General features: G+C 39.9%; 1 protein-coding gene across 1 annotated transcript; it reads left to right on the top strand.

The window, feature by feature from the left end:
• The first annotated feature begins 617 nt into the window (after window positions 1-617).
• On the top strand, window positions 618-18,156 carry LOC139721349 (zinc finger protein ZIC 4-like). Its single transcript, XM_071632666.1, has 2 exons — window positions 618-1,803; window positions 17,654-18,156. The coding sequence occupies exons 1-2, from the start codon at window positions 618-620 to the stop codon at window positions 18,154-18,156; spliced, it is 1,689 nt and encodes a 562-aa protein (XP_071488767.1).
• The last annotated feature ends 2,352 nt before the right edge of the window (window positions 18,157-20,508 follow it).

Genomic DNA, 20,508 nt, shown 5'->3' with positions numbered 1-20,508 from the left:
TCAACCTTAAAGTCATATAAATTTCTTCCTGTCCGAGTTAAAAATCAGAATGAGCAGCAGCAAACTTTTCGGCAAAGTTAAGCGATACTTTCTAATCTCATTGACAGTCGTAATCGTGACGATTTCTCGTATTCGTGTTTGAGTAAAGTTTTGTGGCACATTGTAAACACCTTATGAAACTTCGCCACTTTATCGACATGGTTTACGCGTACTTTTCTGCCTGGGTTCGCGAGAAACTTTCTTTCTTTCTTTCTTTTTTCTTTTTCGTCAACTCGGCATGTCTGCCACACGTGGAGAACACGCATGCGCCGCAGTTTCTCCGATTGGTTGATTGGCCGTCAACTGACAGCTCCCCCAAAGATGGCCAATCAAGCGTGAGATGCAATAAGGCTGGCTCCGAAACGCGTTGGCCACTTCTAAACAAGGCGCTCCCCTGAGTTTGGGCAATCGCAAGGAGATCGCCACACCTGAGTGAACGCTAGCCGCCGATATTGGCCCGAACTACTGGAATAAAGTTCGCGGTAAGGTGTAAACCTGGTAATCCCCCTGCCGTGCCGGTGTGAAGAGCGACTAGCGGGGTGACTGAGATTTGGACGAGGCCCACGCCGAGACTTAGCATGAGTACGGAGACCCTTCCGCCGCAGTGCATGGACACCTCGCTGGTAAGGCCCGGGAGCTCGGCGCTACGTTTCCTCGACGTAGGGTCCCATCATTACCACCCTCACCAAAGCCTGAGCACGGTGCCCGGCTTCAGCATTCCGACGCCGGCCTACTCCGCCCCGACACACTCGGCGGCAGAGACGACGCCGCTGAGCTCCGGGCTCGGCGAGAGCACCGGGATGGCGTTGAACATGAACCCCTACGGCATGGATAGTTCGCACATGGCGGGCACGCTGAAATTGAGCCCTCCTCATCACATGACGCCCGAGCATCAATCGACGGGGCAACCAAATTTTGGCAGCCAGACGCATAACGGCTACGTCCCCCACTCCCACGCCGCTCATCACCCTTCCCATCATGGCATGAGCAGCTATCCGGCGCCGCAGCCGTTCACGACACCTCGCGATTACCTAATCAGACGAGACCCATTGTCCGGATCGACTATGCCCCCGTTTAATGGACTATCGTCGCATGATCCCATGCCGACGAACACCGGTGCCCACCACAGCATGTTCCCGACGACTAGCTCACTGCATCACGGACACCATGCCGACACCGGCTCGGCCCACGTCATCTTCCCGAGCCTGCACGAACAGACGGCTGGCTCGATGAACGGGCAGATGCGGCTGGGGCTGACTTCTGACATGCGAACAGACCAGTTCAATCACCACATGTCGGCTCCGAGAAACGATTATCTCACATCCCCACAGCTTCACAACCACCACATGAACATGAATATGAACATGAACATGGGTCCCCCTCACCACCCGGCCGCCCATCACGGCCCGCACCACGCCGCCTTTTTCCGCTACATGCGGCAGCCCATCAAGCAGGAACTCAGCTGCCTGTGGATAGACCAAGATCTGCCCGAGCCAAGAAAACCCTGCAATAAAACGTTTACAACCATGCATGAAATAGTCACGCATATAACAGTGGAACATGTTGGAGGTCCAGAGCAGACAAATCACACGTGCTTTTGGCAGAACTGTTCTCGGGAACAGAAGCCGTTCAAAGCCAAGTACAAACTCGTCAATCACATTCGTGTTCACACGGGAGAAAAACCTTTTCCTTGCCCATTCCCGGGATGCGGGAAAGTGTTTGCTCGATCAGAAAACCTCAAGATCCATAAACGAACACATACAGGTAAGAACGCAATATCCAACCTTCCCTCGAACAAAATAGACATAGACTGAATGAGTAAAACTGTTAGGTAGAAAAGAAAATACATAATGTGTTGTTGATGGACGAGATTGCTCTGTTAGGACGCCTATTCTGTTTGTCACGGTCATTTATGCGATTTATAAATTGAGGTGATGGGAAAGAACATCTCTTTCGATGTGTATTTAAATCAGGATAGCAAAAATAACGTTCAAATGCTGTTTAAGATACATGCCGTTGAGAGTATAGGATTCGTTTATATCATTTGCTTCATACCGGTTTAATACTTTACAAGTAGTGCGCATAAGTGGTATGACAAGATTATGATTGTTTTGCCCGTTTAAACACTTCATCAAAGAGCATAAAGGGCGACGATGAGTGAGAAGTAAAATTTGCGACGTCCTGTGAGAAACTGTCAAAATAATGTTGTAGCCAGCATCAGTTAGTAGCTCCATGATCAGAGCATAAAATTTTAGTAGCCAGTCGTAGCTCGTGAGGTATGTATAACTCACCATAAGGACTTGCAACATTCTCTGTCGTAAACACGCGAGCAGTTTATCAACTCTGACACGAGACAGCGTCATAACTTGTTGGTACTCGCTTTGGCGGCCCATAAATCGTCTGCTAACGGTCCCATCGGGACACTCTCGCAGGACTGCGAGTACCTTTGATCCGACACGTTGAAATCGATGTAAGCTTTCATCACACACAGGTGTTCTCACTTGGTATACTTCTTAACGGTCATCCGGGCATGTGTTTACCAGGAATATGAACCGCAAACGTAACTTTCATTCAACGTGCATTAAAATGCACATTCGACGTGCCATGTGTATTCTAGACCAATGTGCAAGCAATTATGCCATTATAAAGGAAGGTCACATGCCGAGAACACCTTGACAGGAAGTGCCAAGAAAGGTCAAGAGGTCATCTGGGTTTTTGTTATTACTCCTATGCAGAACATTCACCTTTTATGGAAACAATCAATTTCCTATTTCATTCGTCACCATGTGTACAAATTTGCAGACTGATTACATTTCTCAGAAGCTCTCTTTTTTCCTTTCTAATTCTACAGTACGCCTTCAGAGTAGCAGTTAGTGCATGCAGTGCAATAAAACATAACAAAGATGTCATTTTTGTTTGTAATCCTAAATATTAAGCATGAGGGAAGTGAAATGAATTGATAGAACAGAACAATGCTTACGTACACAAAACAAAATTTATAACAGTATTGAACCGCAATTGCTGAAAAAACAATGTCATAGATTTTCAGCTTTTCTAAATAATCGATAACAAATCTATGTGGTCTCCAAAGACTGTTTCATGAAAAGTCCAAAATTGTAAGAATCATCCTCTTCTACATTTTCCAGGAAAAATAAAATACCATTAAAGAAGAAACAATGTATTAGGCTATGATTCTTATGTGAACGTAAAAAAAAAATACACCATTGTTCCTTTTTATTGTTTCGTCACCCTATCACTTGTCCTTGGTTTGGTACTCCCAGAATGAGAAGCATTCGAAGTAAACAAAGAACCACGACGAGTGGCCTCATCCGATTGACTCAAAAAAACAACAGATATACGCTACTTTGCCTTTGAAAGTAATATATTCTAATATCCCTTCACATCGGTTGAAAGTATACACGATTTCTTACTGCATATTGCAACAACAATTCAACGTCATGGAAGGAACAAAGAAAGAATGAAAGAAAGAAAGAAGAAGAAGAAAGTTATAGGGGCGAATCTTCATGAACTAGCCCTAAAGCGATTGCGCAATAATGAACAAAACGGGGATAAGTCAGTCATTAAGAAGAAAAGTAATTAAAGTCCCCTTGTCCCCATGCCTGCAAAAGAATGTTGAGTTTTATTAAAGCAGTTACCCACATGCTCACACGCGACTTCATCATAGACAGTCTCAGAGCGACTTCACCCACATGTCTTTTGTCTCCTACTCATGCTCAGCGGAGAGACGATTACTTACGACGAAGATTTGCTAATCCTGATTACAGCCACAAGACAGGCTGCAATATCCGCACCACTTAGAGCTGTCAATGCAAGCTAAATAAGAGCACCACTGTCTCTTTTTTCTTTTCTTCTGCTCTCAAACTTCGCATAATATGAATATATGAAATATGGTTAAGTTGTGTTGTTGTATTTTCACACAGCGGAATTCATCTAGCAGTTTGTTATTGCTGAGATTGTCCGAATCGTCGAAAATCGGGACAGCTTAATTTAATAATCTCAAGCTCCGAAACAATATCAGAGCCTCGGTTAATGTGCAATCCACCATCACAGCTTTACCTTGCATTGAAATAGCAGTTGTAGCCTTAGAGTAGAGTCAGTGAAGGAAAAGCAATGCTTGGAAACGTATATTATATCTTTTGAAATAAAATATTGTTCGCAGATAATGGTGTAAATATCGACAAAGCTGAAATGATCCGGCAACAGGGTAAAGAAAACTTAAATTCTGCATAATGTTCATTCGAAACAAAACAAAAAGATGAAACAAAAGGCTAGACCCATGAAGCAAAAAATAAAAATAATAGTTAACACCACAACGTATATTGCGCGAAAATGTTGTTATTTTTGTTACTGTTTTGCTTGTCATCCATCGCAGATATGTTGGCGTTCAAGTGAATGAATTCAAAACCATACCTTATAGTGTACGTAATATAACCTTTACAATTACGTGTAAAGGTAGAGCATAGTTTTGGAAAGAGCATAATGAAAACAATGTAAAGAGATGGGTGTAGGATGACAACAACCTGAGTTGAGAATATTATGTATATAACTCAATGACCATTTTTTGAACGATCGGATTACTGAAAAATCTCATTTTATGCTTTGCTAAAAATAGTCGCACTAGTCCCACGTATTCATGTCCATGCTGCTGCTGTTTAGCGCGCATGATCCTTCGCACAGTTCTTGTAACAAGATGTCAGTAAAACAAAAGCTACATGCTTATTTTTTCTTTGTTCTCCACACATATTACTTTTCACCAACTCTGAATTATTCTATGTCTCTTTTGGAAGACATGTTTAACTTAGAGTAATATTCACGAAATATCATCAACGCAAAAAAGTAACTGAATTGATTCTTGAGATCCTAATGTAAAAAAGTAAGATTAAGAGGGTTACTATTCAATTTATCATTATGTATTTCGAATCATATTCATAACTATAAAATATCTCTACATCCCAAAATCTTTCTGCACAGGAGTGTTCAAAAGGTGAGAAGTTCACGCTGACAGCAATCTTGTGCTGAGATATAACTCTAAATGAATTATGTGAAAAATGACACATGCTATTAATTTTACGGAACAAAGATGATTCAAGCACTTTTTAATCTTGACATAGATTAGATGTACAAGAAAACTTTAAGATCACCTTATTAACTTTGATTATGTTGTATCTTTATTTTTTTATTTTATTTGTTTTTTAAGGGAAGGCATACGTTCATTCCCTACACTTCAATTCATCTAAATTGTTCTTTTTAAGAAAACATCAACCCAATATCCCTGTCAATTAATGTCAATTGTTTCAACTTATCAGGTACATTTCTTACTATTCACTTTAAAATAATGCTGTTCACAGAGAGAAAAGTATCAGGTGGTCATATTCATTCTAAGTATAAAGTATAATACTCTCAAAGCGTACTAGATTCAACATGCCAGGAAGTTCTGCCCATTGACAAAAATGATGTCTGACTTTCAATCCGTTGCAAGGTTACGTCCATCAGTGTCTCCCTATACGTTCTGTAACAACGGGTATCAATTGCTGTCACTCAGGCCTTAATTCTCCCCTTTGTGTCTCTTCATTCTTCTGTTCTCTTCTTCTGGACGTCACAAAGACAAAGAGTCTAATCCCGCATCTTGAAGGAGGGATTGAGCAGTCTTTGTCAAGGGTGATTCTTCCGGCGAAGTCCCGAACACCTTTCCCCCCAATCAGCCGCCGATTGTTTAGCGGTGACGTGTGGGTCAAACCGACCCGTTCTCGCCGGGGCGGAAGCCGCAAGATTTCCACCCCCGTTTGAAAGGGAGGTCCCTTTCCCTAAAACCGCCTAAACAATGGGTATAGCGCCACGCAGTAACTTTGTTGGGGTGGTGGCAGCAGGAAACGAATTCGTGGCATTATCAGTCGTATTCGTGGTTTTTAGAGCTATCAATGGTGAGAAGGAAAGGTATGCCTCACATCAAGACACACCAAGTTGTTGTTGATAAACACGTCTCATTTGATTACACGGGTCACAAGTATTCATTCCAGTGTATTTGTCGGACTTAGAAGTCTCCCCGGACGCATAGTCATGCTTGTGAACCAGAACAGCGTAAATTTTACGGAGACGAAGCGTGTGAAGGGTTTGAACTTGACTGGTTAGTGACGAACATGGAAAAGAACACCGTAACTCTTAAACAGACTGCAGCTGAATCAACGCAAATTTCGAAGAAATGTTAGTCGAAGAAGTAAAAATGTCCTACATATAAGTCACTCACAGAACATGCTTTGTCAGTTCGTTTGTACACATACTTACTGTGTACCCATTATGAATGTGGATGTGGTTTTATCCAACATATTTAAACTCCCTTTGTCGTTATTATATGAATCTTTGATATACAACAATTCTTCAAATTTAAGAATACACTACTGTATATTGCGTAGAATTGAGTTGGCGGATGTATACAAAATGCACGCCTTCAAAACTCGCAGTTTCTTCGAGGTAAACAGCACAAGGAGTTCACTGACTTTGTGGAGTCGCGGGAAAAGTAAGCGGGCTTTATGGGTCGATGCGCTCGGAGTTACGAATCAACCCCTACACTACCCTTGAGAGTCCAGATGATAAAGCCATCAGTACCGGTCGATGAGAGATGTACTCGACTCTTGTCAACAGCAATACACTTGAACTAGCCCTCAAACATTTCCCCCATTAATTCTCGGTACTCAGAGAGCTCCCGAATTTTATATCCCCGTGCAGCAAAGCCTTTCGAAACTGTGTTGGGGTGGGGGGAGACACTCAATACAAAATCAAAGCTTTATGAAGGCAAATTGAAAATGAGAAGAGCGTAGTTATATTTGGTAGTACTGATGCATACAGATTTAATTCAAAAAATGAATTTGATGAATTAGCATAATCACTATCCTGAGAAAATGAGAAGAGCGTAGTTATATTTGGTAGTACTGACGCATTACAGATTTGATTTTAAAAATGAATTTGATGAATTAGCATAATCACTATCCTTGTTATTGGTATTCTGTCATTTCTATTCTAACATCATAGGGCTTATTTATTGCTAACATTATTATTGCCATCATCATTATTACTGTAATTATTATTATTTTTTATTATTATCCTTATCATTATTACCATTATTATTTCATGATGATGATGAAGATGATGACGACGATTATCTTGTGGTCATCATCATTATTATCATCATTGTTATTATTTCATCTTAAAACCTAGAGATTTGATAGTGAAGGAAATGTATGACTTCACCCCATGTTAATATATACACGTTGCTTTTCGAAAAAGGAGACGGATAATTATTTGCTGTAAGATGTACCAAATCATAATTCTATCTGATGATCGACGCGATAATACTGAAATTTAACATGTAAACGTTGATATAACTTATTTTCATTGTCATTAATGACACATTCGGCCACTGTCACGTGACTGTCTTGCAAATAAACTCTCCCTTAACTGTAGGATAAACGTTTTTCTTCCACAAGAGAAGTAGGGCAAAAGGAATCAGTTTTAGCATACTAAAGTATTCATTAATGTGTGATAACTACCCGATAGATTTTTACCAATGAATCTTTATATACTTGGGTACGTGAACGATACAAAATAATTATGATTGCTTCAACTCTATAACCACTGACTATCTAGGGACTTTATTCAGGTAGTTCAGTTACTTAATACCATTCACTTCCATTGTCCATGATACATTCGTATGTTTTACACAAGGCTTCAAAACACAGAAAGGCAATGAAGGCAAGTAAGAGAATAATGCTTAAAACAAGGTATTATGCATTACCCTCTTATTCGTCGTTCTGTTTGTTTGTTTTTTTGAAACCTCACGTGCAGATGCATCTAGGAAGTCGATAATGTTAGGTGCTTTAAGAGCAGCATGTAGACTTCAATAAGTAGTAAATAACTCTCTTTAGAGTGAATATCTAGACTTTTTAAAGTGCGGAAATCGAAAAATCGGAAAGTTATTTAACATGATCATAACATAACTTGGAAGTGGGCGTAAAGTTAAACCAAAATTATTTGAATAATTTCTTTTTAATCAATGAATTCATGCATACAGAAAAAACTGGCAAATAACCCAAAGATATATAAATAATCCCACACTTTGTTATAATTCACGTTTGGTATCATATTTATGATAGGAAGTTCAAATGTGTGCAATGCTTTTTAACCTTTCCACCAAAGAATTCTTAAAGCAGTTAGTAGAAGTCTAGCAAGGTGTCGTATTAAATGTCATGATATAATCAACTGATGCTTTGACTGTTGACCTTATATATATATATATATATATATATATATATATATTTATCCCCAATCTATCACACAAAGAAGATTTTTCATTTTTTCATTGTCATTTTTATGATGATCGCTCCACAAATAGAACTTTCATATGTCACGCGATCAAGAGAATGTATCTAAGTATGAAAAAGAACTTTTTGATAATCGTTTGATAACTTTTCATGTAAAGGAAAATATAACGACACGAACGCATTAATTTCGTCAAACGTATTTTGCGAATATGTGTGCATATTTCGTATGCGTAGCTTCTGTAACGTAAAATCGTCAGCACGACAGGGCGTGTGCCATGGTATGTATGTGTATGTGTAGAGGAACTTGGCATGAGAAGCTAAGATGGCCGCCATGTGGGATTCCACGCTTGTGTATTCATAGCTGCAACTCGGTATCCATGCTTGATATAGTAAACCAATGACCTCTCCCCAACTCAAACTAACCCCGGCACACGTGAACCCGACGCCTGCCGCAGCCCCGGTGCCCTCGACCCAGTCCCGCAGGGACTCACGCGACACGAGATCCTGTGGGTTAACCCGACGCGGCGCGTTTCAGACGATGGGAGCCCTCTTTCTAGCAAAAGTTTTGACTTCATCAAATGCTTTTTATTCTCCCTCCCTCTTCCATCCCTATCCGCCTTTTTTTCCCGTGATAGCATGGACCTCTTTACCCCGATACGTGTGATCTTATTCCGCATAGCTTGAGGGGAGTTTGACACTTGCTGAACTCGGGAGCGAGTGGGGAGGAGACGCGATATTCTAGCGGAGTGCCTGCTTTGTCATTTACTACATGCACAAGCACATACTCACTCGATCTGCATTAAAGTTGACAACGAATGAAGAAAGCGTAAGCACAGGGAATAGTGGAAAGTCTTCGTTAATCCCTTAAAAATGACCCCCATTTTGAGATGTAAAATCATTTGTTTAAATCGCATCTATTGATGTCTATTGTTTTGTATAGATAATCTTTTGCATCTGAAAAGAAACCCAACACAAATATTATTTATGTGCCAGCTATAGTATCGTCTCTTTTACCTTGCCAATCAAACAAGAAACTGAAGGTGGTGAGAGTTAGTTATCATTGTCAAAGAGACATAAAAGTGATGATGATGACACGAAACTAATACTATCTTTGTCAAATTGAGGATGTTACCATGGTTACTATTGTTGTCACATAATATACGTACAAGCTAGAAAAGATGGATAGATAGATAGATAGATAGTATAGATAAGATAGATGGAAAGAAAGATAAAAGAAAAACAGACGGACAGATAGATAGACAGACAGACAGACGACGGGCAGATAGATAGATATAGGTAGATAGATAGATAGATAGATAGATAGATAGATAGATAGATAGATAGATAGATAAAGGGAATAGATATTGATAAATTGTAACTGCACTTATATCTCTCAAGGTTCTAAAAACAGTCCCACTTTTGATTGGTGGTTTATGAAATCAATGTCAATAGTAGATTTGATTCGGTGGAGTTTTCTCTTAAACTCACAGTTGGTCACTTCAATAAGGCACTGACGTATATATATTATCAACACAATTTTTCGTAATTCCATGATTGCTTACGAAGACAATTTTTAAGCCTTTTACAAAGGAATGAATAAAGACGGAGGGAACACACAAACACATTCACAAACCGAGTTCAAAAAAATAGGCCTAATAATAAACTTTATATCCCAGCAGTATACGATTTTCGTTTTCAAAACAGTGTTTGCATTTCTGCTAAATGTGATTACCAAAACCACACTCCACCTGACTCAAAAGTAATGGGGTCTATGTCAGAGTGGCGGGGACTTTCAAACTTTGTAATTTTCCGAATAGTTAAACCCCAAAACACATTTTCTTTAATAGAAAATGATAACGATTGAGTGTGGTTGTACATAATATATAGATTTCTGCGCGCGCGTTGCTAAATGTTATGTGTGTTGTGTATTGCCTTCAAAATGCATATCCCTTTGTTACATCAGTAAAGTGAAGCAGAATAAAAAGCCTCAAAAGCGTGCTTTATTCATAAAGCTTTATGATATAGAAGTTTTAAAAAAGGAAGAAGAAGATGTGGACATATACTTTGTAGAAAAGAGTTGATGTCATCATGAGTGTGACTGTCAGCTATGATTCTGAAGTTTTTATAGCATTTGGGTTTTTTTCATGAACACATTCTTTACATTTCATGTTAGACAGGAGAAACTTCGACCTAAGAAAGAACTACAGTGTGTATGTCTCAAAGAGCAATCTCTTAGTATAAAACTGGAACATCCCGTTGTGTGGCAAGCGTTTTCACACTGTGACATACTGTGTTCCACACTGTGGCGTACTGCGTTCCACGCTGGTTTTACACTGTGGGAAACTGTGTCATTTCCATAATTATCAGAGGCGGTCCGTTGTAACACTATTCTCCTGTCGTCAGGGGCAACGATAACAACAATAACAATCCCTGCATGCTGACGAAATGTAGTTTTGAATCGGCATATTTCATAAATGTACTTAGTGAAATCAGGTGACTTGGAACTTTGTATGTAAGACATATCTGGAGTTCAAATGCCAATTGATTTATATGGATTGTATATCTATCGATGTCTCAACGTGAATTAAGTGTCTTTGTATTATGAATACGTGTACTGAGAAATTCACTACTATACTTATTTCAAACGTTCGTTTAATTGTTTTTATTGCAACTCATAGACAAGTTGCCCTTCATCGATGTAAATGGAGACCGATAATTCGGTGTTTAGCTGTAGCCATGATAAAAATCATGGGCACAATACTCGGGTTGGACTCGAACAAACGACCTCCTGATTGGCGTCATATCCAATAGACTGCAGAGCTTCCGCCCAATAACCAGTAATGGTTTTGATGCCTTGATATACATTGTAGCTGCATCGTCCTCATGTCTTCCAATGGTTATGGGACGGAGCGAGTGAGTGAGCAGCGGGTACTAAATATTTATTCAAATGAAATGATTTTTGCATTGAGTTGCTTTTATTTGCAACTGATTGACAAGTTTCAAATTTCAAGCATGTGGTACATTTTGTAATCATGTCATAAGCACTCAGATGAGATGTATCGATGGAGAGTTGCTGGACGTTGATCACGCGATCTGGCACAGCACCACCTTTAACATTGCAATGAAGGAGAACCAACCTGCCAGGATGCGGAATGGAGGATTCCTCAGGGAGGGAAGGGGAGGGGAGGGGAGGGGAGGGGAGGGGAGGGGAGGGGAGGGGAGAAGAAGAGGAGTACATGGAAAAAAGCTTGTCTGCAGAGAAAGCTGGCCGGAGAGGAAGAGAAGGGTGGCAGAGAGATAGATAGAGGGGAGGGGAGAAAGGGAACAGAGAAGGTAACTTAATTCTATTAATGTCATCTTGGCTCTGATGTTCATTCTCCTTATACTTGCGCCATCAGTCAACGCTAGCACGCTCTACACAACGTACACGACACACACACATTCACGACACTCAACATGCTCAAATAGTACATGTATGATGTACTATACTAAACCAGCGGATAAAACGAAAAACAGTTGAATTCCACGTACTTCAAGAGCCAATGAGGATGATCATTAATTCAATCTGTCATTCTCCAATAGTAATTGAGATGGTTCCCACAAAATGTGAATTAAAGCGTCCTACACCCCCTTAAGATAAAAACAAATTGTTAGAAATATGCTGCGATACAACAACCAATTACCAATAGCTACATCATTTTAACGAGCTGCAGAACAGCTGTTTAGTAGGATTACCATTTTTTACTATTTGCTATTTTCCCATCACTACTGCATTTTGGAATATTCTGCATTGTGCCCTGAACAATTTATTATACTTAACTTTCATGATGTTATTACCATCACAAGTACAATTTTTGAACCAATTATTACTGTTTCCATCATAAAAAATGTCCCCAAATATTGCCATTATCATGATGATGCTCAGTGTTTGTGTGTTTTTTGATGAAATGTAATGACATTGTCCGTATATTTTTTCCTTATATGGCCGGGATTGGTTTTTGTTTCATGTTATTCCACTTTTTTATTGTTCTTCTTTTACGTAACACGTAGGAGTCCCATAACCATGTCTAACTTCTGGCTCTTGTGCAATGATTAGGCCAGGTGCTGTATTTTGATCGTTTTAATCTGTGTACAAATCCTGATTGTCTGAAATCCTGTGTCAATACGTAGTATTGAAATCTATGTCACTGGAAATTAAGCAACCATAATTTACCATTGCTACTTATTGTGTATTCTATGATGCACATCTGCGAATATGATCATGTTTGATCATCAAGCAGGTGTCACTTGCAATAAGTATTTGATTACTTCGTAATTTCTTTAACTGTGATAATAAGAAAAAGATTCTTATGGGTCTGTATTTCGAAATGTGTGGATCGTTCCTGGATATTTCTTCAGAGTCTGTTTTCCGTGATAACATTTTGCAGTTTTACAAAGTTCCCTCTTTAGGCTGTTGATGGTATAGGGGTAGTACTCACTCCATAAAAATAGTTTTGGAGCTAAACGAAATAGCAAAAGTAATAAAATTTTTCGGGGGAAAATACACCTATATGCATGGATGAGTCATCAAGCAAGAGAAAGTGCGTTGTTTGTGACTCAGCAAATCTTCAGAATAACGTCAATTTGATATGTAAGAACCGTAGGAAAACTCATTGTGCTGGCATATGACCCTGTACCAACCTCTCATCTGCGTGGTTGGTGTAGGACGCTTGCGTTCGGGGTTGAGCGGTGCAGCGATGTCATGCCGCGCCCAACCCTCCCGAGGGATAGTTGTTATTTCAGGATATCAACTCGGCACTCAATTTTCGTGATTTTCTTTCATTTCTCTTGCTGGCAATCGTGTCCACGAGCTATAAACGACAGGGAGTTTCGGTACTGGCTCATTGGTGTTTACTCTTCTGAATAACCCATATATTTCTTATATCTTTAAAGGCAGACTTGGGGTAGATACTATATTCGTTCATAATATGTTTGGTCTAAATGAAAACCAAACACGCACACACACACACAAAACTGCAATGCATACCAGTGCATGTACTCCTTACACACCTCATTAGGTATTGTTCGTTGCTTATACTTACCACTCAGTTGCTGGCATGAGAGATTGACAAGTTCAATTTCAATGGTGGTTATGATGATCAAAGAAAATTGTATGAGTGTGTGTCTATCTAAGTTTTATTTCTTTGTTCTATATTGAACTGATATCACTAAAACTACCATAGTTCCCTTCAATTATGTTTAGAAAATGACAGATATTCATAACATTGTGAAGACACAATTTACATCATTCTCTCTGTTGTTTTTTCATATATTTTGCTTTAATAATGGGATTACAACTGTTTCATGTACCTGTTTGCACCATGTTGTGGTGCTCCGAGTCGTTTCCAGCACATTTCATTGCAAATGTTGTATCCTCCGTCCTTGTAGTAGTAGTAGTAGTTATTGTTGTTGTTTTGCTTCCGTTTTTTTTTGATTGCTTGCGCTTATTTTGAGATCGTCAACATAGCAATTAAATACGACGCCGAAATTGCAAACACACACACACACACACACACACACACAGGAAAAAGATAATGCTGTAAGGCGTTTGTTGATAGTCAACTGTCTGAGTTGTTTGTATCTATAAATGTCATTATTTTTTTTCTAACTCGCCGTTGAATCTTGTACATATCATGGTAGTAATGTGTGAGGCGCATTTGGCGAAGAGCAGTTGTTGACAATCCGAGACAGTATACTACGTGGAGTTAGGAACGTTCATCAAACCCATATCCCCCAAGGTCAATAATGGAAGCTAATTGGTATCAGCGATTGACATTGACCAAAATGAAAAAAAAAAATCCTAATGAAGCAATTATACGTTTGAGAGGCGTCTCTTAGCCGATTGAATGGGTGGGTAAGGCACATATTTACTTTATTGTGCTGTGGCCAATTTGAATGGATTGCTTTTCACAGCCTGTCTATTGATCTGATATTCTAAACGTTACCTCGTCGGCTTATCCCATTGATCATACTTGAGCGATAGCTGATCGATATAATCATTCGAAATAATACTGCTTGAGTTGTTACGTAACGCAGAGTGGCGCCTTTTCGACGGAGAACCTAAACACTTCACTAGTCTACAATACCACACTTCCTTGTTTAAGCATGACAGTCTATCTACCCTTACAGCAGTGAAGTGTTACTAAAGAGAATTTGGGAAGATTTTTTTCCATCTTTACGCAGAATGGTTGATTCCGCAGCTTAAAAGGAAACCAAAGCCCAAATATAAATGTGGATTGAGTGAAAACACCAATATTAGAAGAACACATCAATGACAGTTTGAGGAAAATCGGATAATCGAGTCAATAATTATGGATTTTTAAAGTTTAGGTGCCGTCATCGCTGGATAAGGAGACTTCTACAGTCCATGACATCATTTTGGACAACAATATGACAGAAAATATAGTAAACGAAAATTCAACATATTTTCACTTTTCTAGGATAATGAAAGCGCACTTGATTTTCTTCTTTCAGAAAGCGGGGGAATGATATTACTTTTAACTTAACAAGCTATGGAATCTGTACTTTTCATGAAAAATGAAAATGTGTTGAATTCTCTTTTTCTTTATATTGATATCCAAAATGACGTCATGAAGTGTAGTAGTCTTCTCATTCAGCAAAGACAACACCAAAACTTTGAAAACTCCTATATCTTTTGAATCTGTCGTCAGATTTTCCTCACACTGACACTGATTATTGTGTTCCACTTAGATATTGCTGATTTCACTCAATCCACAGATATAATTAATTGGGTTCTGGTGTCCTTTCAATCCCTAATAGAATGTGTACTTTTGTACCAGATATTACATGGAAAACTATACTCAAACTTTAAGAAGATTATATCTGACATAATTTCACTTTAAAATTTAAACAGGTAGGCCTACAACATTCAAGTCGTTATTGAGACCAGAAGTGATAAGTTATCAGAGTGCTGCTGCCTCTGAGGTCTTGAATCCTTATCCACAATTACGCCTCGGAGGAAATGTCATCCATCCGAAAATGCGAAAGTAACGCTGATGGATCTCCTTAACGAGATTCGCATTATAGAGTTTGCCGCGACATTTTTGTTTTTATTTTTGTGCCTTATTGGATATTTCATAAAACTGCCACACCCTCGTATTATTTTCCGTTACCGCTAGGTTACTAATGTGTGATAGCATATTTCTGTAGATGAGTCGATATTAAATACAATCAGCACAATGAATCCCGCAGATGTTGTTGGTGCAAATGTACAATCAATAATGCAAATATATACTCATTTGATAGTTTAGGAGCTGATATAGTCACACCCTGCTCCTATTGCAGATTTACTACAACTATTTCTTTAATTGTCTTCTTCTGTTCCCTCCCTTTCGCATCCTCTGTTCCATCTTTTTCTGTTATAAAAGTGAATTAAAGTTAAGGATATTTCTAACTGCAATAAAAAAAAAACTATGTCTCTCCATACACCAAGAAAGGCAGCTGGCGCTATTTTGACTGTACTGCCGTCATTTCTTCGAATCCATAAACTCGTCAATTTTCGGCCAAATCCCCACTTCCCCTTTCAGACCTTTGCCATTGACCGTGGTGAGTTCTTGACCAGACGTGGACGTCGTCTCGCATTCAGTCATTTCTTTTTCTTTTTCCTCTCTGCTCCCCTTCTCTCTCTCCTCTCCCTCATCTCCCCATCTCCTCAGCCCCTCTCTCTCGTGCTCATATGTCTATTAGTGTACCTTATGCGATATAGGTCCACGGGATTAGATTGAAATTGACCACAAATAGTTATTCGAATTATCCACGGAGATGAAAACTCTCCATAGGCAAGTCATCCGGGAATTCTTGTCGACACCCACCACTTCCGCTTTTCTGCGGGGGCCCCTTGTAGATGTGACGACTGATTTCTTTTTGATCTCTCCTCTCTCTCAGCTGTTGATCATTTTGGCTTGCCCCTTTCCCCGAAATTTTTTGCACTTCTTTCAGATTTTGCCTAAAAATTTGGCACTACATTAATGATAATGATAGTTTGCATTGATGTAGCGCCTTTTTTTAACTCGATACAAAGCGCTTTAAGATGTTGTCCTGATGGGCCACCATTGGAGTCAAAATATGTCAAAACTACTGGACAGCGACAGCGACAAGTTTAATGAGAACAAGGGGTTTCACAAACGATAATATGTCTTCAAACTGTGTTTCACTCTTTCGAATGTTGGTGAAGATTTCAGATGAGGAGGGAGAGAGAGAGAGAGATCAGTAGTTTTTGATCAGTAGAGGAGAAAGCTTCATCGCCATCCACTTTGCTGTTCAGTGTTCGCACGGAAGTCACGAAAGTTGATAGTTTGGTAGACGAGCGTAACTTGAATGGGAATGTCGCAAATGACCCTCCATGAAGTACTTTAGTGCTCTGTTGTCGGCCATTTTGTAAACCGGTATAGAGGGAGATTGAATAAGCTTTACTATACAATTTTATATATTTCTGATATAATAGGGAGAGAGCTGATAGACGAAATTGTTGCTCCTACTATGCTTGTTGGCTTTGGTGGTGCTGTAGCTACTATCAACGTGGTTTTTTTTTTTTCAAGCAGATTGTTTGGATAAGTGTATTATGTGCGTCAACGATGCAGACGGAATGCAACTATATGTGCGTGCTACTAAATATGCAAATGTGTATATGTACGCCTGTGTGGGGAAGTTGTCGGATGACGAAAGTTGCTGTCAAAGATATCTGGGGTATTAAGGAGGAAATATAGGTTTTCCCGTTCATTTTCATTTTTTTCTAGTGTCATTCAGTTTCATAGATTTTTAGTTCAATGTCGTCCTGATAAATCTGGAATATGCCAATCTTAGTTTCATGTTCGTCTTTTGTCGATCATTTTCGAAGAAAAAAATCAATTCAAGTTAGTCATTTGTCACACATTCTCGTCGTTTGCAATTTAAATTCGTCCGTCACACTCGCTACACACATAACAGCAAAGGCACTTTCATCTTTTAGCGATCATTTTCGTCAAATTTTAATTCAAATTAATCTCATATCTTTTCTGTTGTGATTTCGTGGTTATTTCATCTTACCTGCAACCATTCACTCTTCCACAGTTAGGAGTAACTACACACACGTGTACCCCACCCCAAAACACAGACAAGCATGCACACACACACATTTACACACGTTTATGACTAATTGGTTATGGTGACATGTGATGCCATTGGTATTTATTTTAGCACAATTCATTCGAAGAGGATCTATATTTTTTTCTTTACTGCAGGTGAAAAGCCATTCAAGTGTGAGTTTGATGGCTGCGATCGTCGATTCGCCAACTCCAGCGACAGGAAGAAGCACTCGCACGTCCACACATCGGACAAACCTTACAACTGTCGGATCAGAGGATGCGACAAGAGCTACACCCACCCGAGCTCGCTCCGCAAACACATGAAAGTCCACAGCAAGTCCCCGCCCCCACCTGGGTCGTACGACACGGCCAACGACAGCAGCAGCGAACCCTCGCCGGCGGGGTCTTCTGACGCCAACAACCAGCCCGTCGGCGGCGCCTCGATCACGGCGTCGAGTCTGGCCACCAACGCCGGCACGAACTTGAGCGAGTGGTACGTGTGCCAGAGTGCGGGAGGGATGCCCACTCCACCCAGCAACGAACCCTCACCCGTGAGTGGGTCGGGAGCGAACAGTCACGCCCCGAGTGTGGGGTCCACGCTGCTCACCCACTCCGCTGGGTTGGGGCGAACCTCCAACTCAAGCACGTCCTATCCGTGACTTCGAAGGGAGAAAATACAGAGCGATCAAACTTACTTTTATGATCTCCCGAACTTATTTTGCCAAATCCTGTATGCCGCCTGATGTTTTTATGCACTATTCTGCAAGTGACGATACGCGATTTGAACCATAGTCACGGCATGTATGTACAAAATTCATTTCAACATCGATATACACAAAATTAATGTCGGACACAGTGTACTATTGACTAAACATTATACATGTGTACCTGAGTGTGAATTTTCAGAGAGAATGCGAGATACATTGTTTTCCAGACAGATGTTTGTGCAAGTCGGGTAATCGCTTGGTGTCCCGCACAGGTCGGTGTATCAATAGGCATAACTGTGGTCAGTGTGTCTCTGTTTTTTTGCCAGAGCCATAACAGGCTAGCGGGAAAACAAAATGTCCGCCCTCCCGTGAGCGACCGTGGCCTCCAATAATAGAGTCACGCAGGTGTAACTAAACACCTAGGTCGAATTCTACGTACGAGCATGTAGCCATGTTTGTATCGTCATTCCAATCACCTCTGTCGTGCTTTTAAAGCGACGAATTAGCTCACTGCACAAACAAAAGATACTCGTACTATTTCACTTGTATTTCTGTACGTTTTCTCACGGAAACCAAATTGAGAAAGGGAAGAAAACAATAAGAAAACTTATGAACCTGTGAAATATCTGTCACTCTATGTGAGGGGAGTCATTGCATTAGGTAGACATTTTAACAAAAGTACCCTAAATGATCAAATCAGTCATATTCAGTTTTTTAGACATAATGTTGACGTATTGTAATTCGTAACTTAAAAGACAGTGATAACCTCGTTTTCACCAATGTTTTCACCAATGTTTTTTCGATGGCTGCCGTATCAACATGATCAAGATTAAATAGAAACTAGCGCAATCAAAAATAAAGCTGAGAGTCTAGCTATACTTTCTCTCTTGAAAAAAAAAAGTTAACTAGATAATAGAGGTTTTGACGCTGGTTTAGGTCGCAAATTGATGAGAAAACCACGATTAGTTACAAACATTAAATCTAATAAAGCATAATATAAGATTGCTCCGTGAGTGTACACTTTTAAGATGAATACCTAGCCTAATATCATCATGTGCATGCCACTTAAGATTAAACAACTCGAGAATTCTAGATCAAAGTCAGTACTGAAGTCTTGAAAACTAAAATTTCCGACATTGGGATCAAGCTCAGTTTTACAAGACATCTGATACTTATAAGCAGATACACATGATAAACAAGTTTATCAAAATCATATGCCATTGTTATTGATCCCGACTACCCCCAAATGCCCCTGATTCAGGGGCGGATCCAGGATTTCCGTAAAGAGGGGGCGCGTTTACAAAATTAAAGGGGGGCGCACGCACCCCTCCCCCATTTTTTCCTTTTCTTTCTTTTGTTTCAACAAAAAATAAGGGGGGGGGGGGGGCGTGCGCCGGTTTCGGTCCTCCCTGGATCCGCCCCTGTGATTGGTAAATGAGTATCGAATGAAAGAAAGACTGGAGTACAGTTACATAAAATCTGTAACGTGGTTATACTTTCTTCAACTTCTAACCGAATTAGAGTATATTGCAGTTGTTCTTGTATCCGAGTGTCTCTTTTTGACAAGTTCGCATTCGAACTGACGTGGAAATTACTTCGTAAGAATTGTCGTTACTAATACTGGCCGCTTTGGAAATGTGAATGTGAGGTTTCACACTTCCGCACTTTGTGACGCAGAAGCGACGTATAGTTTGTACACTGTAGTCCATACAATTCACTCATGTATTCACATGAAAAATTGATTATATCGTTCACTATATCATCATTTGAACAACTACATTGAACTATTATGCCCCAGGCTTGCCCAAAAAAGGCTATAACAGATAGCGAATGTATATATATGTTTTATCGATGGCAGTCCGACCAATCACCAACAGTCCTTAGTATGGATTTCGACAACGAGTGGAGGTTTGGATCTGTCCCGTCACAATTTCGAAACAGAAGATGTCAGTCAGCATTAAAATTGAGTTGCCTTCGCGTCTTCTTTAACTTTCGACATGGAGTTCAATGCAGAGATCGATTTCGTGCTCGTCAGTAAAATATCAACTATGTTTCACCTGTTCATAACTGTCAGCTGAACAATATTGTATGTGTGATGTGAATGTCAACTGTCGCGCAAATACTACATGTCGACGTTTAGTAAAACATGTCTTGATATGTGTGCATCGATGCAAATTGTTTTAAACCCAAAAGTACAGCGCCCTGTATGTTAGGTAAAATGGATGACAGCAAGACAAGAATGTGTCTGTGTTCTTCATTAATCTGAATTAACCAGTTCCATGCTGAATTCTGAAATTCCCATAG

The sequence above is a fragment of the Diadema antillarum genome, unplaced genomic scaffold, assembly GCF_040938485.1.
Source record: "Diadema antillarum isolate AM-2024a unplaced genomic scaffold, OU_Dant_1.0 scf00000141, whole genome shotgun sequence".
Lineage (NCBI taxonomy): Eukaryota > Metazoa > Echinodermata > Echinoidea > Diadematoida > Diadematidae > Diadema > Diadema antillarum.
The sequence above is the reverse complement of the archived record's forward strand: the minus strand, read 5'-3'. Positions and strand labels throughout refer to the sequence as shown.